This window comes from Chiloscyllium punctatum, chromosome 38 (assembly GCF_047496795.1).
Source record: "Chiloscyllium punctatum isolate Juve2018m chromosome 38, sChiPun1.3, whole genome shotgun sequence".
Taxonomy (NCBI): Eukaryota; Metazoa; Chordata; class Chondrichthyes; order Orectolobiformes; family Hemiscylliidae; genus Chiloscyllium; species Chiloscyllium punctatum.
Genome location: NC_092776.1, coordinates 21446160 through 21471436, shown reverse-complemented (window position 1 = coordinate 21471436; position 25277 = coordinate 21446160). Strand labels below are relative to the sequence as shown.

Sequence of the window (25277 nt, the reverse complement as noted above, 5' to 3'; positions counted from 1 at the left end):
TATAGTGTGATATTTTGTGTCTAGAAGTGTGGATTTTGCAAAAAAAAATCTTTTGCTGGTATCATCTGGTAATTTAAATAATATGGTGTCGTGGAATTAATGCTCTCCTTATGTGTGTGGTTTTAGGTTTAATGGAGTGGTGATTATTATTGAAGATATTGTTGAACCTTTCTAATTCTGCTTGTGTACGAGTCCACATACACCATTCATTAGCAAAGTATCGAAAAGGTAATGTCATTAGATGACTGCTTTACCGGATAAAGGAGATGATGAGAGTGCAAAGGGATCCAGTGAAAATCAACACATAGCTCCCAATAATCATAAAATAAATCTCAAGAAATTCTCAAGCAGATCCCTCAAACAAGTTTGACCCCTGCTCTGAAACAGTTTTGGTAGTATTCACCCACTGCATAATGATTAGTTTGATGCCTTTTCTATTCGTTTAGGTCATGGTGTTCTGACTAGAGATACAGACAGTAAAATAGTGCTTGTAATTATCCCTTATATTTTGGAAATCTAGATCTGTTATGAAATTAGTAAGTTCAGCTGTTGCTGTTGAGTTGAAAATAAGATAAAATAGCAAACCCTAATGAGCAAAGCTTTGTACATATTTCTGGGGAAGAAATTATCATAGAAAAATCATAGATTGATTGATATTGTGATATCCCATTTATGTTTGAACAAACTGGAGGTGTAAAATCTGAGGGTTGTGGTCAATATGGTCGTCACAAATTAGGTCATGCCAATGGGAGAGATCAGCTGAATGCTTCCTGTCCTAGCTCTGTACGCCTGCTTGCAGAACACAAGCTCAAGTGCAATTCCAAATTGCTGAGACAGTAACATAGGAACTATGAAAGCAAACATAAGGCATACAAAAGTGTGACAGCAAAAGAAAATGAATCATGCTACTTTAAAGGGTCCTGACAGGGGAAAACCTGCTGGCATCCAACATCTATTTAGAATGGTTTTGAATGGAATATTACACACATCGTTACATGAAAATAGATTTTGAAAACCCTCCTGCCTGATTATGCAATAAGGAAACACTTTGAAGCAATACATAAGAGGTCCATTCCTCGTGAGTGCAGTTTAGCAATCTTCTTGGAAGGATTATTGGCTGCCTCTGAGTTTGTCATCTGGCCTCTCAATGCTGCAGGCCCAATCGGCTCTAGAACCTTCACAGCCCTGCTGCGTGATGTTGAAGCAGATAGATTACTGCACAAGGAGTTGCCCTCACTGGAATGTTCAGCAGTGAAGAAAGAAATAAAGTCCAGGTTGGCTGGTCCAACAAGGTTGTAGGGAAACCCCTCTGTTGAATCAGAATGAGCTGTAGTTGTGTCTTTTATGTTTTTAGCCTTGATAATGAGACATGGAGGTTCTGAGTCCAATGACTTTCAGGCCTGCCACAAAGAGCCATAAGCCCATTCTGTCAGTGATGTAGTGTTCAGAGCGGCAAAACTGTCTCTAACCATGACCTGAAGCCATATAATAGTCTGCACAACTCTGTGGTGTAGGCAGATGATCGGATTCCCAGCCTGCATTGGAAAAGGTCCCTCACAGTAGGAAGTTGTTGGGGAACTATCTCAAAATGATTTTGCTCTAGTTTGCTTGTTCATCAACTCATACTATCTGACAATCAACCAAATTTGTTGTCTGATTGAATCATTTAAGATTAGACATCGTAAGGCTTGATTGCAATAAATGAGATGAATGACCTTATCAGCTGTTCATAATTGAATGAACACTGGGCACTGGGCACTGGGAAAACTCACTGTTTACAATGGGATTTATTTTTCTTCATAAATCTAAACATGCAAATCTTCAATTTAAAAATCTGAAACAATGCAAGTCACCCTCAACACTGCATTCAAATGTTAACCTAATATCTGTACTTATTGTATTGGTGGTGAGAAATTAAAACTTACAAAATCAGAAGTGAGTATTTTACTGAATGAATACAGTGTATGTAAAGACATAATTATATTGTATTTAGAATAAAATCTGAATTACATCCACACTGCTGGATGCAGTGACATTCAAGTTCATTAGAACACAAGACAAAGAAACAAAAGTTGGCCATTTAGCCCATAAAGTCTTGAAATCAGTGAATGAGATCATGGAGAATCAGATGTTCCTCAACTCCACTTTTCTGCCTTATCCCCATAACTCTTGGTCAAATTACTGCTTAAAAACCTGTTTATCTCACCCTTGAATACACTGATTGACCCAGCCTTGACAGTTCTCTGAAATATAGAATTCCACAGATTCACTATCCTCTGAAAGAAGAAATTCCTCCTCATCTCTGTCTTAAATAAGCAACATTTCACTCTGTGATTATGCCCTCTGGTCCAAGATTCTCCCACAAGGGGAATCAACCTCTTCGCATCTACTCTGTTAATCTCCCTAATAATTTTAGATTTTTCAATAAGGTGTCTTGTGATTCTTTTAAATTCTAATGAGACCAAGCTCAATCTACTCAACCTCTCCCCATAAGAAAATCCCTCCAGATAAAGAATCAACCCAGTGAACCTTCTCTGGACTGCTTCCAATGCCAGGATATCTTTTCTGAGATGAGCAGACCAAAACTGTTAACAGTATTTTAGCTGTGGACTGACTAGTGCATTGTATTGCTTTAGTAAAACTTGCCTATTTTTGTACTTCATTCATTTGACAAAGGTCAACAGCCCATTTGCCTTCCCTACTACCCAATGAACTTGGAAGCTAGGTTTTCATGACTCATGCATGAGGACTCATGAGTTGCAGCTTTCTGTATCTGTAGTCTTTCCTCATTTCAATATATCTAGCTCTTTCATTCTTCCTGTAAAGTCCATAACCTCATATTGTACTACATCATATTCCATTTGCCAAGATTTTACCCATACAATTAACCTGCCTGTATCCCTCTGCACATTCTTTGTGTCATGCTCACGACCAGCTTTTTCACCTTTTTTTGTAGTGCATTCACTTCCCTCATCCAAGTCATTTAATATAAATTGTAAGTAATAGTGGCTCCATCACTGATCTCTGTGGCACTCCACTAGTTACAACTTGCCATCCCGAAAATGCTCCCCTTGCCCAAATCCCTGTCAATAGTTAGACAATTCTCTAAGCATGCAAATGTACTACCCCAACACTATGGGTTCTTATCTTACTAAGTAGCCTGATATATGGTACATTATCAAACACTTTTTAGATTTCCAAATAAATTAAATCTATTGATTCCCCTTTATCTAACCTGCTCATTACTTCTGCATAGAACATTAATAAACTTATTTATCATGAAGCGCTGAGGACTCTGCTTGATTCCATTGTATATTTGTAAATGCTCTACTATTACATTCTTTATAATGGACACTAACATTTTTCCAAATAAACCTTTGAGAATCACTGGAGAAAAAGTAACTGGTGAGATTCTTATTTTACTGCAGCCTCATTCCCCAAGCATAAAAGCCCGAGATCACACTTGAAAGAGTATAATTTCCCACCCCCTGGAATGTCAAGGAAGGTGTCAAAATGGGCAAATAATGTGGTATGTTATTGCTGCTGAGATACACACCTTCTTATCAACTCAACAATGGGCAACAAGGTCCATTGGGATCTTCTCCATAATTAAGACTCTAAATGGTTAACAAACAGACATTTAAGGGCCTCAACCCACCATCAACCTGACTACCTGCCTTCTTGGCAGGGGAGAAAAGTAACTTTCTTCCTGAAAGAGACAAAGATAACCTGCCTTTTGTGTGTGTGTGTGTGTGTGTGTGTGTGTGTGTCGGGGGGTGGGGGAGAGCAGTGGTACGGCTTCATTTGGCCCAATATTGGACCAATTGAGGGTAACAATAGGGGATAAACCTGTGGAATCTAACAGCCAGCCCTTGCCCTTGCCTCTAGCCCTCCTGAAGCTCCTCTCCCATGATCCCTATGAGAAGCAAATGAAAAGGACCTTATCATCACTGGATCATCTAAAGGCTACCCCTTGTTCAGGACCCAGAAGCTGCTCACCTCTGATTTGCAGATTCTGGCAAGGTGGGACTGCACTGTTACGGTCTACAATTAGCTCAGATGTTCACTCACCAGCTCTTAAATTGATTGGAGCTTAATCCAGTGAGCTGTCATAGCCACTGAACGTACCTGCCCCATACAAATTAGAAAACTTGTTACAAGTTGCCTTTCACTTACACAAGATCTTTCACCAGCTGGAATCTTGAGATTTAAATCTAGAAAGATTTTCAGTCTATTTCATATATTATTTGATCAAGTTGTCATACAAGAGAAATTAATAAAATAAAATCATTGAAAAGAAAACTGAATAACTATTAGATGATGAAATATGAAGCATTTTTTCTGGCTGTCATTTGCTTTTCATTGAAATACTTATCAGGAACATCTATTTGATCTAATTTGTTGCTGTAGCTAACATGCACAATGCAAAAGACAAAAGTCACTTTGTCTTTTTAACTCAAATTTTGTATTTTTAATGTTTGATATTTTCTCAATTACAGAGATTTCAGTTGGATTTAGCTAACATTTTAGATCATTTTATAAAATAGCACAAGATGTTTTCTGACTATTCTCTTAGAAAATCATTTTATCAATGCTATAATAATAGAAAATGCAATATTTGAAAAGAAATATTGTAAAAATCATTGGAAAAACTACATAAATACAAATCTTAGAAAAATCAACAACAAGGTAAATGAGTGAAAGCAATATACTGTGGATACTGGATATTGAAATAAACACAGAAATTGCTGGAGAAACTTGACAGATCTAGCAGCATCTGTGGAGAGTGAAACAAAGTTAACATTTTGAGTCCAATATGACTTCTTCAGGAGAGCCATACTGGACTCAAAACATTAACTCTGTTTCTCTGTCTACAAGGTAAATATGTTTCATTTGGAATTTCTTTATGTACAAAGCCTTCACTTTTTTTCTGTTCATTATGTCCTCTAATATAATCCTTTTGATATAAGGAGAAAAATAGCATCTAATATTCTGTATGATCATTTTTGAATCACATAAATAATAGTAGCTTTCTAGTGGTGAAGCAGTATTTATTATTCAAAAATATATATTTGCTTTGGGCATGTTTTCATTCAGTATTAATATCATCTTTACATTTCAGAAGGCGCTGATTTTGTATGTTTGTGATAATATTTCTATGCTGTGCACTGTCAAAATGGTGCTAGAAGGGCTCAAATGAAGGCTTATTCTTCCTAGCTGTTTCTGAATATAATCATTACATTCTAACATAGTATTATTCTTGTTTTATGAACCATGATCACAGCAAAGAGTAAAAAATGCTGTCTTGTTTTCCATCACTACTGAAAAAGACATTTTTTTAATAATCCATAGATTATTGCAGATAGGGGCCATTTGGCCTGTCAAGTCTGCACCAACCCTCTGAGGAGCATCCTACCCAGACCCAATGATCCTACATTAACCGTGGCTAATCACCAAGCCTGCACATCTTTGGACTGTATGGGGCAATGTAGCATGACCAATCCACCTAACCTGCACATCTTTGGACTATGGGAGGAAACAGGAGCACCCGAAGAAAATGCATCCGGACACAGGGAGAATGTGCAAACTCCTTACAGATAGTCACCCAAGGATGGAATGAAAACCGGGTCCCTGCTAACCACTGTGCCACTGTGCTACCCATATGTTTGGTATGAATTATTTTTCCATGATTAAGATATGCTTTCAATTTTCTTTATTTAATAAGTTTGATCCAAGTCAGCATTTCAAGAAGAATTAAGCTTGTTTACATTGCTAATTAAATTGTATTTTAAATGAATTAACATTCCTTTTCATGAAAAAATTATAAAATATGAATGAGATAATTTTAGTTTTCTGTCCTATAGTGTCCTGTATAGATGATTTGGTGTTGATTCATTTTGTGCTCTGGCTCCATTTGTAGCAGGTTGCATCAATAAAGACTGTAGCCTGTCTCGTGCAATAAATGAATAAAAGCTTTTCAGTGTTATGGTAATGAAGTCATATATTTTGTAGAGTTGAAGATATGGAATCTCAATCCTGAATTGCTTGGTCAAGGAGATTGGTAGCACAATACATTAAAAAAAGCATTCAGATTATTCTGGAACACACAAGTCATAATTACTTTTAACATATTTGACACAAGCCATTATTTGCATAATGTTACCAGCTTCTGAAACACTTTTGTTACAGTGTTTGATTTAATGTTGTATATCAAGATTATGCTGATATTTTGATCCATTTATTACAAGTGAAGCACATCACCTCTGTAACAGCATTGTCAATTCTATTTCAATTATGCCATTTCAGAGTACTGAGTAAAACAAAGATTATATTTCATATTGATATACACAGAATTTCTTGGTAAAAGTACTGAGATAAACCATTAATAAAAACACATTAAATTACCTAACAGCAATGTACACTGCATACAAAGCAAAATGGAATGACTAGAAACAGTAATTCTTGGACGGCAACCAGATGTATTAAGGATAACAGAAGTATGGCTGCATAAAGAACAGGATTAGCAGATAATTTGTATAGGATGTTAAATATTTAGAAATGATTCTGAAGGAGGGCAGAGGAGTGGGAATAATGCGCTGTTTAGAAATAATATAATGGACAAATAGAGAAAAAAAAGAGATAACTAACATTAAGGTGGCATGACAAGCGATAAGAAAGGATAACTTAGGCTAAAGGGATGTGTTAAAGACTCCCTTATTGGGGAAGAGAAATTAATGTCAGTACACATGACTTAGGAGCTGAAGTGGGATATTCAGTCCTTCAAGCCCACTCTGCCTTTCAATGAGATTATAGCTAATCTGGCTGTGGTGTCAACTTCACCAGCCTTTCTGCCCCTTCCACCATAATGCTTGATTCCTTTCTCCATTAAAAAACTAAGACTTGAATAAATGCAACCAGCCTGCCTCAATATTTTTCTGGGGAAGAGAATTCCACAGAAGCTTTAAGCTCTGTGATAAAAACATTCTTCTCATCTCAGTATTAAAAGGGGCACCCTTTATACTTAATCTGTGCCTCCTAATTCTAGTGTCCCTATAAGAGGTTACATCCTCCAGACATTCAGCAAATTAAGCGCGAAAGTGAGGACTGCAGATGGTGGAAATCAGTCAAGGTTAGAGTGGTGCTGGAAAAGCACAGCAGGTCAGGCAGCATCCGAGGAGCAGGAAAATCGATATTTCAGGCAAAAGCTCTTCATCAGGAATGAGGCAGGGAGCATCCGGGGTGGAGAAATAAATGGGAGGGGGTTGGGGCTGGGGAGAAAATAGCTAAGAGTGCAATAGGTGGATGGAGGTGGGGCTGAAGGTGATAGGTCAGAGAGGAGGGTGGAGCGGATAAGTGGGAAGGAAGATTGGCAGGTAGGAGAGGTCATGACGATGGTGCTGAGCTGGCAGTTTGGAACTGGGGTAAGATGGGGGGAGGGCAAATGAGGAAACTGGTGAAGTCCACATTGATGCCTGGGGTTGAAGAGTTCAAAGGCGGAAGATGAGGCGTTCTTCCTCCAGGCATTGGTTGGTGAGGGAGTGGCAGTGGAGGAGGCCCAGGACATGCATGTTCTTGGTAGAGTAGGAGGGGGAGTACGGGGTGGTGGAGCTGATTGGTGTGGGTGAACCAGAGGGTAGGAAATTTGCTGGTGCTATTTGGGTGGGTTTAAACCAGCTCAGCAGGGGGATGGGAACCGAAGGTGTAGTTGCAGTGCACAGGGGGATGAGAGTAGGAAGGACAGGGGCAGGATTTCAGCATCACAGGAATGTGCTAACAGACAGCAAACTGATTTGAAGTGTGTCTACTTCAATGCCATAAATATCCAAAATAAGGTAGGTGAGCTTGCGGCATGGATAGGTACCTGGGACTTCGATGTTGTGGCCATTTCGGAGACATGGATAGAGGAGGGTGAGGAATGGATGTTGCAGGTTCCAGGGTTTAGATCTTTCATTAAGAACAGACAAGGTGGTAAAAGAGGGGGAGGCGTGGCCTTGTTAGTCAAGGATAGTGTAAGGGTGGCTGAAAGGACTCGTCTACTGAGGTAGTGTGGGCTGAGGTTAGAAACGGGAGAGGAGAGGTCACTCCGGTTGGAGTTTTTTATAGGCCTCTGCAGAGTTCCAGGGAGGTGGAAGAGAGGATTAGCAAAATTATTCTGGGTTGGAGTGAAAGGAACGGGGGGGGGGGGGGGGGGGGGTCATTATGTGGGACTTTAACTTCCTCAACATTAACTGGAAATACTATAATTCTAGTATGTTGGATGGATCAGTTTTTGTCCAATGTGTACAGGAAGGTTTCCTGACACAGTATGTCGAAGGGCCGACAAGAGGGGAGGCCACACTGGATCTGGTAAAAACAATAACTGCAGATGCTGGAAACCAAATTCTGGATTAGTGGTGCTGGAAGAGCACAGCAGTTCAGGCAGTATCCAACGAGCAGCGAAATCGACGTTTCGGGCAAAAGCCCTTCATCAGGAATAAAGGCAGTGAATAAAGATGAACCCTAAAGCTTTCTATAGGGACGTGCGGAATAAAAGGACGATTAGGGTAGGAATAGGGCCAGTCAAAGACAGAAGTGGGAAGTTGAGTGTGGACCCTGTGGAGATTGGAGAGGTACTAAACAAACATTTCTCATTGGTTTTCACTCAGGAAAAGGAGAATATTGCAGAGGAGAAGAAAGAGGTACGAGATATTAGACTAGAAAGGATCAAGGTTAGTTATGAATAGGTGTTATCAATTCTAGAAGGAGTGAAAGTAGACAAGTACCCTGGGCCAAATGGGATTTATCCAAGCATTCTCTGGGAAGCTAGGGAGGGGATAGCAGAGCCCTTGGTTTTGATATTTGAGTCATCATTGTCTACAGGTTTAGTACCAGAGGACTGGAGGATTGGAAATGTTGTGCCCTTGTTCAAGAAGGGCAGTAGAGATGACCCAGGTAATTATAGACCGGTGAGCCTTACTTCTGTTGTAGGAAAGGTTTTGGAAAGGATTAAAAGAGATAAGATTTATAATCATCTAGCAAGCAACAATTTGATTTCAGATAGTCAACATGGTTTCGTCAAAGGCAGGTCATGTCTCACAAACCTCATTGAGCTTTTTGAGAAGGTGACCAAGCATGTAGATGAGGGTAGGGCAGTTGACATGGTATACATGGACTTCAGTAAAGCCTTTGATAAGATTCCACATGGTAGACTGTTGGAGAAAATGCAAAGGCATGGAATTGAGGATGATTTAGCAGTTTGGATTAGAAACTGGCTTTCTGAAAGAAGGCAGCGAGTGGTGGCTGATGGAAAATGTTCAGCCTGGAATATGGTGACTAGTGGTGTGCCACAAGGATCTGTTTTGGGACCACTGCTGTTTGTCATTTTTATAAATGACTTAGACGCAGGCATAGGTGGATGGATTAGTAAATTTGCAGATGACACTAAAGTCAGTGAAGTAGTGGACAGTTTGGAAGAATGTTACAGGTTGCAGGGGGATTTGGATAAACTGCAGAATTAGGCTGAGAGGTGGCAAATGGAGTTCAATGCAGCTAAATGTGAGGTGATGCACTTTGGGAAGAATAACAGGAAGGCAGATTACTGGGTCAACGGAAAGATTCTTGGTAGTGTGGATGTGCAGAGGGATCTTGGAGTCCACGTACATAGATCCCTGAAAATTGCCACCCAGGTGGATTGTGCTGTTAAAAAGGCAAAAGGTGTGTTGGGTTTCATTTGTCGAGGGATTGAGTTCCAGAGCAGCAAGATCATGCTGCAACTATACAAAACGCTGTTACAGCCACATTTGGAATATTGTGTACAGTTCTGGTTGCCATATTTCGGGAAGGATGTGGAAGCATTGGAAAAAGTGCAGAGGAGATTTACCAGGACGTTGCCTGGTCTAGAGGAAAGGTCATATGAGGAAAGGCTGAGAGTCTTGGGTCTGTTCTCATTGGAAAGAAGAAGGCTAAGAGGGGATTTGATCGAGACATACAAGATGATCAGAGGATTAGATAGGGTAGACAGTGAAAGTCTTTTTCCTAGGATGATGATGTCAGCTTGTACGAGAGGGCATAACTACAAATTGAGGGGTGATAAATTTAAGACAGATGTCAGAGGCAGGTTCTTTACGCAGAGAGTGGTAAGGGCATGGAATGCCCTACCTGCTAATGTAGTCAACTCAGCCACATTAGGGAGATTTAAACAATTCTTAGATAAGCACATGGATGATTTTGGGATAGTGTAGGGGGACAAACTGAGAATAGTTCACAGGTTGACGCAACATCGAGGGCTGAAGGGCCTGTTCTGTGCTGTATTGTTCTATGGGTGTCCCGGAGATGCTCCCTAAAGCACTCTGCAAGAAGGCATCCAGTCTCCCCAGTGTAAAGGAGACCACATCGGGAGCACCGGATACAATAAATAACATTTGTGGATGTGCAGGTGAAACTTTGATGGATGTGGAAGGCTCCTTTGGGGCCTTGGATGGAGGTGAGGGGGGGAGTTGTGGGCGCACATTTTGCAATTACTACGGTGGCAGGGGAAGGTGCCAGGAGGGGAGGGTGGGTGGTTGGGGGTCGTGGACCTGACCAGGTAGTCATGGAGGGAACAGTCTTTGTGGAAAGCGGATAGCAGTGGGGTGGGAAATATATCCCTGGTGGCAGGGTCCATTTGTAGATGGCGGAAATGTCGGTGGATGATGCAGTGTATGCGGAGTTTAGTGGGGTAGAAGGTGAGGACCAGGGGGTTCTGTCCTTGTTGCGTTTGGAGGAGTGGGGTTTGAGGGTAGGGGTGCAGGACATGGATGACATGTGTTGGAGGGCATCTTCAACCACATGGGAAGGGAAATTATGGTCTTTGAAGAAGGAGGCCATCTGGTGTTTTCTGTGGTGGAATTGGTTCTCTTGGGAGCAGATACAGCAGTGGCGGAGGAATTGGGAATATGGGATAGCATTTTTGTAGGAGGTAGGGTGGGAAGAGGTGTAATCCAGGTAGCTGTGGGAGTCAGTGGGTTTGTAAAATTGTCAGTGTTAAGTTGGTCATCATTGATGGAGAGTTTGCTGAGGATCTAATATGTTTCAATAAGATCATTCCTCATTCTTCTAACTTCAGTGTACCTAGACCTAAACTGCTCAATCTTTACACAATATGTAGAGAAGAAAATATTAAATAAGCAAAAAATATGGGAACAATAATAACAATAAAAGATTGCTATGACTACATATCCAAATAGATTGACTGGAAGTAGCACAGAATGGGGAAAAGGAAATGGAATGTTTACAATTGTTCGGGATTCTTTTTTTACTCAATATTTAAGTCCAGCAAGAGAAGAATCCCAGCTGAGCAGTGAACCAGAGTAAAAATGAGAAGGAAGTAAGGGATAGCACATGAAATCATGGTTATAACATGATAACATTTGATGTACTGTTTGGAAGAGACAGAGCATTCTGAATCTGCTATAATTAATTATATTCAAGCCTGAGATAAATAGATTTTTGAACTGTTGGGGAATCAAGGAATATGGAAAGTGGGGAAGAAGGTGAAGTTGAAGTCCAAGATCAGCCATGCTCATATTGAATGATAGAGCAAGCTTTATGGGCTTCTCTTACTTCTATTTTGTATGTTTTTATGTTTTCAACTACCAAAGTAATCAGCTGGAAAGAGAAGTTAAGTTAGGAGGAGCTGGAGATAGAACTGAGAAAGATAAAATGGAAAATAAATGACATCGTAGACAAAGGTGGGACAATTCAAGAAGTGATTAATAAAATTTAAGTGAATGCAGAAGAAAATACAAAAGGTATTCATAAAATGAAACAATAAGGATTTCAAAAGAGAAGCTCGTAATTGAACAACCTTAATAAATTATTTTAACAAGAGAAACAGTAACCAAATGTAACACTGGATGCAATGTGTAAAGTCTCTCAAAAGGCCACTAAACGTACCAATCAAGAGACAAATAGCAAAATAAGATTAAGCTTTAAAACAGAAAGCAGAGAATAAAGGTTACAGATAGTTTCTTAGATCGTTAAAAGATGAGAACTGATTAGAACTGATGTTCTACAGGAATTGCTATTAGGAACGCTGTTGTTCAATATTAAAAAAAAATTTCCAAATTCGATATCAAAATTTATTGATGATATTAATTGTGCTACTTAGCTAATACTAAGGATGGTCACAACAAAACAGAAGCCATCAAAAATCTTTCAAAATTGGCATGTAAATGAAAGAAGTAAGAATTTCTTTTAGTACTTTTCAAATCTCAGGATGTTCCAAATTGCTTTACAAGTGACGAAATGCTCTATTTACTGAGCAACCATGGGTAGAAGCAAACAATATTCCCCGTACTTTTCATTGTACATCACACAGTAAGTACAACTGCATGGAATTTATTGCACAGAAACACGGCAATTTATTCCAGCCAGTGTTTATCCTCCTTAATGAACCACCTATTCTACTTTATCTATATCCTGTCTGCATCTTCTTATATTATTTTCTTTTTATCGTGCACTTGTAGAGTAGGACTTACTGAATATGCAGCTGAGTCTCTGAGGTATGCTTTGAGTTGACTGTGATGTCATTTGTCATGTGATAGAACGCTGTTAGAAAGTTGGAACTGGTACAACTCAGAACATGGAACCACTCAGTCTTATTGTCATATACTTATCATTAATAAATGTACTTTTAAAGAAACCTAAAAATCTGGGCTGATGTTTACGAGGATCAGAAGAATGTATTGTAAAACAGTACTTTACTAGTGTCCCCTTAAAAATGCCTAGGCTGTTTACTTTAATTCATCCACTTGTAATGAGTTCCATTTTCTAAACAGTTCCTAACTTTTTTTTAGACTTATTAATGGTTATCTTATAATTATGTCTCCTAGTTCTGGGCATCTTATATTTATCAATATTTTTTCGACATTCGTCCTCCATAAAGTCATTCATAGGCATGGTCTTTTCCAGTGAAATCAAACCAAATTTGCTTAAACTTTCTTGATAGCTGTACTCTCTTAGTTCTGGTAATACTGTATCCTTGTTATTCTTTCATTCTTTATTTACCTTGTTGCAATAAGGAGACTAGAACTCCACATATTGCTCTAAGTGTGGCTCTACCCAGATTCAACACAATTTCTCTGGCCAAGTTAATGTACTGGTGCATGAATTTGACATGGAGAAAGTTGCCCTGTATGGACTGTAAAGGTCCAACAAGAGTGATGCCCAGATTATTTGAAGACTACAGTACTATACTGACAGACCAAGATTTTACACTACAAAACAATGCCAATCAATCTGTTCTATATCTATTTCTCACCCATGTCAAACATTCACAACACTGTTATCTGTCATTGTATTTATAAATTTACATATCTCAGCAAGGACACATATTCAAAATTCAGGATACACTTAAAGTCTTGCTACAAACACTTCTGAAGTACAAACCTGCTGATTTATAGATAGCCAAAATGGACAATGTGAATGCCATCAGTAACTCTGTGCAAATTAGGAAATACATCAGTACAGTAATATTGGGCATCTGTATAATAAGCTAATCAGTAAAAAATGAGATGAATAACATTTGATCTGGTTTCTTGGTCCACAGGATTACTATATCTTCCCATGCATTGCATTCTCTTATTTAAACTCTAATTATGTTCCAATGGACGTGTTAACTTTTTCTCATTTTGCTTTCATTTTGCATTTTTAACTCTCTTATTTAGATTGTTTTCAATTTGTATTTAATTACTTGCTCAAGTACTTTGAATTCAAAGAAATAAATCTTTGACTTTACCAAGCTTACAATGTGGTCAACTTTGATTATGCATTAATGGGGAGCCCAGTTTAATTCAGACTCCAATTCTTCTTCTCTTTAGAAGGAAGAATTTCTTCTCTGCTTAATGTCTCTGGTCAGGATTGTGAGAGAATCATGTGGGAAACTTACCTGATGCCAACACATTATTTTTTAAGGCAGGCAAGCAGCAGCATGCACAAACTATTAGATTTTGAAATCAATGTTATTAACTTTAGGATATAAACCAATCATTATTCAGTAATTAGAATAAAACTTAACAAGATACATAAGCATCATAACATGAAAAATCAAGACACTGATTATAGCTTATTGTAGAAACAGCCAGCCCATGGAAATTAGGATGAAAATTCCAAAGGTAAGTACAAATGAAAGAGGTCATTCAGCCTCTCCAGCTCATTTTCCTTAAGATTGTTGACAAGAATATCATTTTTTATTAGTAGTAAATTTCAATACTGTTTTATGTAATTTAAAGTAGACTGTGGAATAACTATTTAAAATGAGAAATAGGCTTGATCATTGACTTTATGTTCTCCATTCTGCTTTTGCTCATCTGGCAGCTGAGGTTATTAGTTCTGTATTAGAAATTGAAGTTAAAGAAGAAAATCTGGGTGAATTATAAATGATGAATAGCTTTGAAAAAGATGCTGGTTTAGGATCATCTAAATAACAGCTTTACACACTTTTGGAACTCTTATGAGCAATGAAAGATTTTATACTCTTATTTCAAAGGCTTTGACTGTCCTGGTCAAATTTCCTCCATCAACATCATCAAAAGAAAATCCAGATTAATGATAACTAATTCAAAGCCCACTCACTTACACATTATTTAATTGGGACTCTTACACTACTTGTTGATCTTAGCAGTTTCCTATAGTCACTGTAATCAATAACTTACAAAGTGCTTTTGAATACAAGATATCATTAGGGGAGATTTTCAGCTTTGTTCTTGTTACATGCTGAGAGTATGTACCAGGAAAGTTTGCTTTCTCTGTCTGCAATTTTCTATTTATTAAAATTAATGAACAAAACGTTGGTTCGGTATGTGTCACGTGCTAGGAGGAAGTGAGGACTGTGTCATTTGCTCCGAGAAGGTGCCGAGAATGCTGAAGCAGAAAAATTCCATTTATCTAATTGCAGGCCTTTATTTCTTTTATAGCCATGATATTTTATGACCTAATTTACAAGTGACATATTTGAGTACTCTGCATTTATAATTACAAATGTAAGTGAATGGTATACCTATTTTAATATATTGATTGATGAAACACAAGCAACATTAATGTGAAGTAGGATACTTCAACTGGAATCTTATAAAATAGTCCAATTTATTCAATTAGCAAATGGTTGAAAGAGGCAGTAACCAGAAACTAAACCAATGACTAAACAACAACTAACATTATAAGTCAATAAGATATAAAGTAATAGAATATTACCAAGTAATAGTAACTTTGAGGAGCAAATGCTAACAATGAAACAAGCTATTATACTCACAGTACCTCATAATTTTCAATAATAGTACAAAATATATTTCAAATAAAATCTCGAGAATTAGATAAATAAATATGAAATAATTTAATAGATTGGAAATGATTTGCTAGCGAAAGAGCTTCTGAATTATTTACAGATCATAATACAAAACTACATAAGGATTGTGTAGAAATTCACCTCTGGTATCCTTGTTAAAGTTCTTTTATAACAGCACCGCAATTTAAAAATGTGTGGCCTGAAGAACATTATGAAGTTTATACTTAGTTAATTCCACATGCAATCGAGGTTTCTTTTATGTTAAAAAAAAATTTGAAACTAGACCAAGCCCAAAGAAGTGGGAGAAAAATAAATTATTGACTTATCATTTAAATTGTAAGCTATTTCTATTTATGTGGTAGCTTATCACTTTCATTTAAGAATGAATCAAATTGCTGTAATTACTTATAATGTCACTTGCAAATACTATGCATATGTATTAATACAGCAAAGTGAGTAACTAGAAAACTGCCTGCTTCGAAATAATTCCCAATATCAGTCACAAAATATCGGCGATTTTCTACAGGCTGTACTTAGTGAGGAAATCATCATCGTAGTGATGGTAGCATTGGTACCTATTGACCTTCACTTGAAAAAAAAACAGAAATGACACCCACCTTAAGAAACCAAGACCTATAAATAGAGAGGTGGGACGTACCACCAGCGCTTCACCAGACACTCTCACTGATGGTGTTACCCAGTGTGGTGACGAAATTTCTGAAAACAAAGCTTCAAGCTCAGCAAGCTAACTTACATACTTGTCATCAATCTAAGCTAAAGATTTTCTCAAAGTCACTAATTGGTATCCTTGTTAGATTCATGTCAATACCAAGCCAAAGACTTGGTATGTAATATATAATACTCATAATAAAAAGAATGGGCCCAAATGACATAAAGGTTTTTGCAAAAAAAAAATCAATCTGACCTTCATACAAATTGGATTATTCACACCATAGGACAAATGAAACAGTCCTACGACAAGGTTATCAAATACCAATATTATAAGAAAAGTGGCAGTAGTTTTAAATATCATTCCATGCCACAATGAACTGATTGGGGTGGATGTGTATTTGTAATTCTTATGTACTGTGGTTTTCTAATATCCACCCTGATACAGGAAGATGCTGAAGAAGTATTGAATGATTCCAGAGAGAATCAATTAGGTTGCTTATTCTTGTGCCCTATCTAGCAATCACAGTGAGAGGTATACATGCATCACTGTCTGAAGAAGACAGACAGGCTCAACTCATATCTTCTACACCAGTGAAGTTGTTGGCATTCACAATTAAGATTCACACATTAAAAATAGCTTTAAAGTGTGTGCTAAAGGGTTACCAGTACTGTACCTAAATGAGACATTAAAGCATTCAGTTGAATAAGAGTTAAGATGTTATTGCCTAGGAAATAGATCGGAAGGCAAAAATGGAAAGGACTTGGGTTTGAATTCAGTCAAGACATGAGGAAAGAAAATGCTTACTTGTTGTAAGGTCTGAAAGCAACATGAACCTGTACCTTCTCAACATTTCAACTCCCCCTCCCACTCCACCAGGGACATGCAGGTCCTTAGACTCCTCCATCGCCAGACCATAGCAACACGACGGTTGGAGGAAGAGCGCCTCATCTTCCGCCTAGAAACCCTCCAACCACAAGGGATGAACTCAGTTTTCTCCAGTTTCCTCATTTCCACTCCCCCCACCTTGTCTCAGTCAAATCCCTCGAACTCAGCACCGCCTTCCTAACCTGCAATCTTCTTCCTGACCTCTCCGCCCCCACCCCACTCTGGCCTTTCACCCTCACCTTGACCTCCTTCCACCTATCGCATTTCCAATGCCCCTCCCCCAAGTCCCTCCTCCCTATCTTTTATCTCCTCATTCCTGAAGAAGGGCTTATGCCCGAAACGTCGATTCTCCTGTTCCTTGGATGCTGCCTGACCTGCTGCGCTTTTCCAGCAATGCATTTTCAGCTCTGATCTCCAGCATCTGCAGTCCTCACTTCCTTCTCAAAGTAGACAAGAATGGGATTCTGAACATAAGTTGACAATTTCGTCCTCAGCAATATAAAGATGGGAACTGAGATAAAACATTGCAAAATTGATAAAGATGAGGTATTTTATTATGGCAGTATTAATGAGTTTTACGAAGTATCAAGACATAATGATATTACATGATTCATTCATGGTATGTGAGCATCGCTATTAGCTGGGCCAACAGTTATTACCTATTCTTAGTTACTCTTGAGAAAGTGTTGGTGTCCAGCCTTCTGCAGTCTGTTTGCAGGACGTAGACCCACAATGCCTTTATAGAGGGAGTTACAGAATTTTAACACCCCACACCAAAGGAATGACAATATATTTCCAAGCCAGAATGGAGTGGTTTGGAGAGACAGTTGCAGATGGTGGTGTTCTCTTGTATTTGCTGCTCTTATCTTTCTGGATGGTAGTTGTCATGGATTTGAGAGGTACTGTCTGAACGAGCCTGGGTGAGATTTTGCAGTGCATCTGCGTACATGTTCATCAATGATGGAAGGAGTGTCTTCTAATGGATAAAGTGCTAATCAAGAGTGCTGCATTGTTCTGAATGGTATCAAGCTTCCTGAATGTATTGAGCCAAAAAAATCTGCAGATACTGTGATCCAAAGTAGACATTCAGGAGGCTGGAAGAACACTACAGGCCAAGCATCATCAAGAGGTGGAGAAGTTGACGTTTTGGGTATAACCCTTCTTTAGGCCTGGGGGAGTGGGTGTGCGGGGGTGGGGGGGGGGGGCAGGGCTGCAGATAAAGAGGGTGCCGGGGCCAGGGTGGTGAAGTTGGGATCGGTGGAAACAGGCAGAGGCTATGACCTAGTTGGTCAATGGGTGGAATGAATCTGGTAGGTGGCTGGGAGGAGTGGAAAGGCAGGGGAGGGGTGGGAAGGGAGTTGGGGATGGGAGGGGAGGTTATTTGAAATTAGAGAACTCAATGTTGTGTCCTCCAGGCTGTAGACTGCCCAGGCAGACCCAAACAAACAGTCCTTCCAGTTGAGACAGAGGTTCACCTGCCTCTCTTCCAACCTAGTTTACTGCATCAGGTGCTCCCAATGTGGTCTTCTTTACATCGGGGAGACCAAACATAAACTTAGGGAATAGTTCACTGAGAATCTCAGCTGGGGCCAACCGGACCTCCCAGTCACCACCTTTTAATTCCCCATCCCATTCCCTTTCCGACATGGCCATCCTTGGCCTCCTTCATTGCCACAACAAACCAAACCACAAATTGGAGGAACTGCAATCTTCTGCCTAGGCAGTCTACAGCTCAGAGAACTCAACATTGAGTTATCCAGTATCAAACAACCTCTCCTCCCATCCCTTGACTCCCTCCCTCTCACTCCTCCCAGCCACCTACCGGATTCATTCCTCTCATTGACCATCAAGGTCATACCCTCTGTCTGTCTTCACCTCTCCCACTTAACCACCCTGCCCCCACCACGCCCTTTATCTATAGCTTCCCCTACACCCAAAAGCCCACAAACCATTGGTGCAAAATAGTGTGCAAAATCTATGAATTATGAATCACTGAAAATCCTAAATTCTACAGAAAAATTTTTCTCAAAAATCCCATTTGGAAAATGTAATACATTTAGTTGTCATGCACTTGCCCAACATAATTATCAGGATAAGAACATAAGGAATGCAGAAAATGAGCAATATAGGCAATATACTGGCTCTCTGTCTCTGAGATCTGGGTTCAAAGCTAACCAGATTGGATAAACTAGCTATGAAGTTCACAATCTATTTGTACAACAAGAGATTAATGCCACTGGAAATGGAACATCATATTGGCGTATAAGAGTGTGATCTTCTGAGGTTGGGGCTGATGATAATTGTTTTGGATATCATCAAATAGCAATCTAGCTGATCTGGCCACCTTTGGTTCTACATCGAGTTGAAAATAGAATGTTGTACCATTGGTTTTCTGAGATGTCACTTCTGTTGATATCTCCCAGAATATGTCTGGCTAGACGTGGCAAACCCTTCACAAGTTATTGATGGCCCTGCCGCCATATTGCATATTCAAATCTTAACTGGGTAGTGAGTATACACCCAGCAGCAGATGGGGCCTTGCCGTGCAAAAAGCTGAAAACAAAAGTCCTGTCAAGCTTACACGTGGGATTTTGGCAGATGATGGAGAAGTCCAATACAAATGCAATCACTGCCGATTGAGATACCCAGCTTCAGGAAAGAGTCAACCACTGCCTTGTTGCTGACCTCTCTCCCCCTTCCCTCTGACAACTAGACTTCAATGCTTCTCCTGTCATCACTCACCTGTGGCATGAATCCCTTGTTGATCCTATGCCTTGGGTAGATGCATTAAAAAATCATCATTTCCTATCTATCAGAAGTCTGGTCTCTCATCAGAAAGTGACAAGTGCTAGTGGTTTAAATTCAACATCACCACACCTCAGACAGATGAAGAAGGTAAGAGGGAGAATCCTTCATAGTAACCTCAGCTTGGGCAAAAATTGAACCTACACTTTTGCCATCACTCTGCATCGTACACCAGCCATCCAAGCTAACCAACACCTCGCTTCATGCAGCCGCACCCGACTCCTTCTCCCCCATCCCCACCCCCAGCCGGACAGAGATACCAACAGCAGACACTACTTTCCAAATGGCACTGCTGACTAACGAGGAGCTGCTGGTCTCTAATTGGCCAGTAGCTTTCAGTTGGCAGCCTTCTAAACCCTTGCACCACTCCACCCAACTTGATTTTCAGGAAGGCCTGCCACACCCATTTAAGAGTTAAAAGTGTGGTGTTGGAAAAGCACAGTTGCTTAGGCAGCATTCGAGAAGCAAGAGAGTCGATGTTTCAAGCATGAGCTCATGCTCGAAACATCTGAAACATTGACTCTCTTGCTCCTCGATACTGCCTGACTGGCTGTGCTTTTCCAGCTCCACACCTTCTGACTCTGATTTCCAGCATCTGCAGTCCTCACTTTCTCCTCCTCCCACTTAAGAGCCTAAGTAATACTTAATGTGGCAGGATTACTCCTAAAGTGGATGACACAGCCTCTCAGTGGTTCTCCAGCTAATAGGTGAGACACCCACACTTACATAAAATGCTGTCCTGATTCCAATTTATATTAAGGTAGAGTTTTGTGTGCGCTCATGTTTACAGAGGAAAGTTGACTAAGGACAGTATTTAAACAGATGATACTGGAGGTGACAAAGGCATTAGACATTAATGCCTTTCATTAAGCCAAACAGTAAAATGTTTAAAAAATATTTTACACAGAGTACATCACAGTTATGCTGCAATAGAAAATTAAACAATGAATGGAGCCAAAACATAACACATGAATAATACAATTGTGAGAATTTTTAACTTCCTGTCATTCTAGAATCCAGCCACTGGTCCTTTTCTATAATTGCTAACCATGGCCATGTGGTAACACCCATCTCATACTCAGGCAACTGTGCATTAAGGACATCCAATCATTATTATGAGCTGTACCACCCAAGCACAAGGCTGTGGCTATTATTCCAAATGTTTACAAGTACCACAATGTCTACTAATTTTAAAGTAATAGTACCACCTTGTTTAATCCAAAAGTTGTAACAAAATTGTCTGCTACTTTCCCTATCAATTAAACATGCCTGCCTTTAGTATTAATCCTAATCCAGTCTAAAACTGCAATTCCGGATAACGCCCCATTTTGGTAAGGCTGCCATAAACACAGCAGGGGTGCTATCTTATTTCCAGAAATGCATTCCTGCTAAATGGTGCATGAAACTTCTAGCATTTACTTTTTTTTTAAATAATATCATAAATAAAAATATAGTATTCATGGAAATGTTACAACATTTTCCATTTTGAACTGAATTTACTGATAAATTAATTTATTCCCATCTCTATTTTTTTCAATTTACCATTTCAGAATCTACACTTACATTTCCCTTTTTTTTACTTGGATCTGACATTTCGTCATTATTTTTAATTATTAATTTGCTTTCTGCTACAGAGAATAATATACTTCTGTTGTTGCTAAAGAACAATATTTAATTCGCAGAAACCCAGATCTCTGTAAAACCTCAGGGGAAATTGAGACCCAATGTAGTTTTATTTTTCTTTGTTCCAAATAGCTTGATTTACTTGGCTGGAATTATTTGAAAGGAGTTTATTAAATTATAGATTAATAATGGGTATTGAAACGTTTCAAGTGGAATTTGACGAGTGTAATTTCAAAATTAATTTTAACTAAGTTTTCAGTTACATCCAGAAAGTTAAAACTTGCTTTGAAGCAAATCCTTGAGGAGCATCAGTCCTTACAGGCAGCATTACCTGAATTAATTTACTAAACTCACTATAATATGTTCGTGGATGAATTCATAACGAATGCACAGACAGAAATGAAAAATAACGGGAATAGTGATGCAAGTGAAAGGGGAGCAGAGAAAAGTCACGTTACCTCTCATTACTGAGAAATACCCACCCTGACGTGCCCAGACATTTGACATGAACTCTCATCAAACCGTTGCAATGTCGCTGGCAGATAACTCTCAGAGCCTCATCAGACTTTTAGTGACATAAGAAAACCTCTATAAGAGTGTGAGACTGCCATCTAGAGACAAAAAAAAATTAACACCCCAGGGATGGAGGATGCACACTTGAGGAAACGAAGGCTAACAAACTGCCGAATTTCCTTTTCACAAAAAACCGTCACTTAGGTTCGAGTGATTAAATTTGGTCTAATGTCAACTAACCATAAGCAGTTTATTGTTTATTTTTGTCTTTTTGCAGACTTAACTACAAAGTCCATTTGCAAAGGTATATTGAAGTTGACTCTAATAGTAGTTGAATGTAATGAAGTTCCGTGATTTTCCCCTTTGCGCTCACCACGCTGAGGTAAAGTAACATAATCGCGTGCTACACAATCACTCGATCAAACTGTTGGAAGTACTGATGCAAACTTCTTTTGAAAACAACCCGGTATCTCAGAACATCTGCTTTATCTATGATTTCGACCTAATTTAAAACGTTGCAAGGTTTCATACTTCCAGTGTAGCTGTAATGCAGAATGCACCGAGAAGTCCTATTAGCTGAAAGAAGCTGTTAAGGCAGAACTCCAGTGGATACAAAATAAGTATAATTCACAAAACACACATCTTAGGGCTATAGGTGGAATTGATCCATAATAGTGATTTAATTTAAACATAGTATTTAATTATTTTAACATAGAAACATAATACAAGTTGCACAACTCTCTTAAACTTCTTACCTGAAATGATGGACGCTGCTCGGAATATGTCTGAGAGTCTGTTGTTCAGTGGCTCATAGGGAGAACCGACCAGATCATGACCTGTGATTGTAAACCCTAGGAGAAAGGTACGATCACAGTTTATTGAGTTATATTATGGGTACAACTTTTTCGAATGTTTAACGTTATAAAATGAGAAGCTTTGAAACTATATTTGCCAATACCATGCATGAAACTTTGGTGAATGCTCCAGTATATTCGGAGACATCGCTTCTCGTTCTTCATGCCCCGCTTACACCTGCAGTTGTACAACGGACTCTGCTGGACTGCTTCCATAGCGCTAATGCACTCGTTCTTGGCTTCTGGTCCGGTGACCATGCTGGAGCTCCCGGCCAGGCATTGCCTAAGGGTACGATACTTGCTGCTGCAGGCCGAGTCACTGGTACACAATTCATTGGCCTTCACGCAGTCAACGCGGGTAAGGGCAGGGAGAGGATTCACACCTGCAGTCTGGACCACCGTATCTGGAGGTGGGATGAGGGGGTGGGGGTAACAAACGAGACAAAAATACAACCGTATATAAGTTCAAAATATTTCGATCTTCATCAACAATAAGAACAAATCAATGGGCCCCCTTCAAACAGCACTGCGTCTAAAGCATTACCAGTAGTTATCTAGTTCCGGACAATATATCCAAATGATGAACTTTATTAGGAAATTGTGGTCAACCTTCAAATAAATTCTACTCTGGATGATATGAGTTATTCTGGTCACCAGAAGCAGAAATCATAGATTGCATTATCCTTTTTATGTACACCGGCAATGCTTCAAATTATTCTCCCCCAACGTAATACTGAATTTGACGTTTAAATATTACATAATGAAACAGTATGTGATTCACGTGTAGCCAAGTTAAATAGATCAATCAACCGTCGGATATAAGGCGTCCTTTATTGGGCTGATAATTTTAACAGAGGCTGCTAACGTATCAATAAGGCCTCGAGACAAAACATACTTCTTCCCTGTTAAGTTTCTTGCAGGAGAGTATTGTTGAAAGGTACACGGAACGCTTTGGGCATCTTACCTATTATGGGCAGGACGAAGTACAAGGCTGGAGAAATCATTGCGGCTCCGCTTCCTTTAGCACATCAAATATGAACAGCTTTGTTTCATTAAGTAGATTCAACACTTTGACACTCCGACGTACTGTACGAACCAACGGTATGAATCATTCCAGTTCAGATCCATTTAGTTTTGGGCACTGACCCTTCTCTCAGTGAGCCAAGCTTTCCGCTCACTTTTATTCACAGCAGTTGAGCGACTGGAGAGATATCCGGGCGCGATCTGTAGTCTTTTTTTCTCGTTTTAATTTTACACACAGTATGCTCAAATGAGAAACCCTTGCCCTACAGTATCAGTTCATCCAGCAACGTGGCCTGAAAGTGTTCTGAAATGCAAGCGACCCATCAGTTCAGTACCTTGTTCAGTCCGCTGCTAACCTTTGTCTTAATATGTATGATGTATCCAGTACATGCAAGCTCCGGCCACCAGCTGCCTCCTTTAAAGCACACGTCTGCAGCTTCCCCCAACTCCGAACTACCATTCAGTCACTTACGGTACAGTACTTTCTTACGTACCGCATATTTCCCCCTCCCCCCTTCCCTTTATCTTCCTCGCTTTCAGACGAATACGTGACTTTAATTACTGGTTGATGTGCAGAGTTAAATGCTTGTCTCTAATTTCCGTTTGGTAAGGAGCTGCTGGTTCTTAGGGAATAACTGTGAGGGCTCAGACCCGCTGTTCAGTTTATGTGTAGATAGATATCGAGAGATCGATTGTTTAATATTGTACAAATTGCTGAAAGATATCAAGGATTAAAAGTTAAAGGAATGATCTTAGGAGGCGTGCGTAACAGTAACTCGTTGCCTGCTGGCTGCAAGTGGAAATCTCCAGCGTCGATAAGCTTGGTTGGTCCTTGCACATGACGATTTGGGAGAATGGCAATAAAATCCGCTCTTCAATCTATAATGCGCTTTGCTGTGGGTCCACTTTACGCTGATGAACAACCATTTTAGTAAATTGCACTTCTTGTAGTGTCAAAACGAGTTGTTATCCTTACATGTTGTTGTGAACAGAACAATTCCTCCCAACATGACTCGGGGAGTTCGTCGTTCCCTTCGACCACCAACAGCTATGCCTTTCCTCCGCGCTTTAACACTTGACAAAGGACGGCACAGTAAACCGGGTCATAGAGTCATCTGGGAAATTCTAGAGTAGGGGATACATTTGGGCAGTGTGAAAGGAAATTCCGTATTCTGCTGGTATTGTCGACACATGCAAAACCCGTTATGAGTATACGAGGTCTACAATTTTGATGGGGTCAAATTACAATAACAAATTTGTACTTTGTTGTGCACCCCCCCAAACCCAAATTTACCGGACGAATGAAGTGGGGGAGAGGTAAAGACATAAAAGTAGGGATACTTACTGATGTACAAGGTGTAAAATCTGGCGGTGTACTGTAAGAGCATAAGGATAAGAACAGGAATAGGCCATACACCCATACCAGCAGATAGTAAAATCGTTGTAGATCTTCTCTGTCAACTGTACTTTCCTGCCCCATTCCAGAGCTTTTAATTTCCTTACCACACAAAAATCTATAATTCCAGGCATCTATAATCTGTTCTGAGGAAGGATCGTTAACTCTGATTTTTCTTCACAGATGCTGCCAGACCTGCTGAGC

The 25277-nt window shown here is 39.5% G+C and overlaps 1 protein-coding gene across 1 annotated transcript in view; it reads right to left on the bottom strand.

Annotated features, from left to right (window-relative positions):
* gfra1b (gdnf family receptor alpha 1b) overlaps positions 1-24706 on the bottom strand; it is a 189328-nt gene extending 164622 nt beyond the window's left edge. Inside the window, exons 1-3 of the mRNA XM_072557354.1 lie at positions 23619-24706; positions 22759-23058; positions 22556-22651 (exon numbers count right to left, since the gene is read on the bottom strand). Coding sequence (XP_072413455.1) covers positions 22556-22651; positions 22759-23058; positions 23619-23658 — 436 coding nt within the window. The 5' untranslated portion in view covers positions 23659-24706. The remainder of the gene's footprint in view (positions 1-22555; positions 22652-22758; positions 23059-23618) is intronic.
* Positions 24707-25277: the final 571 nt, after the last annotated feature.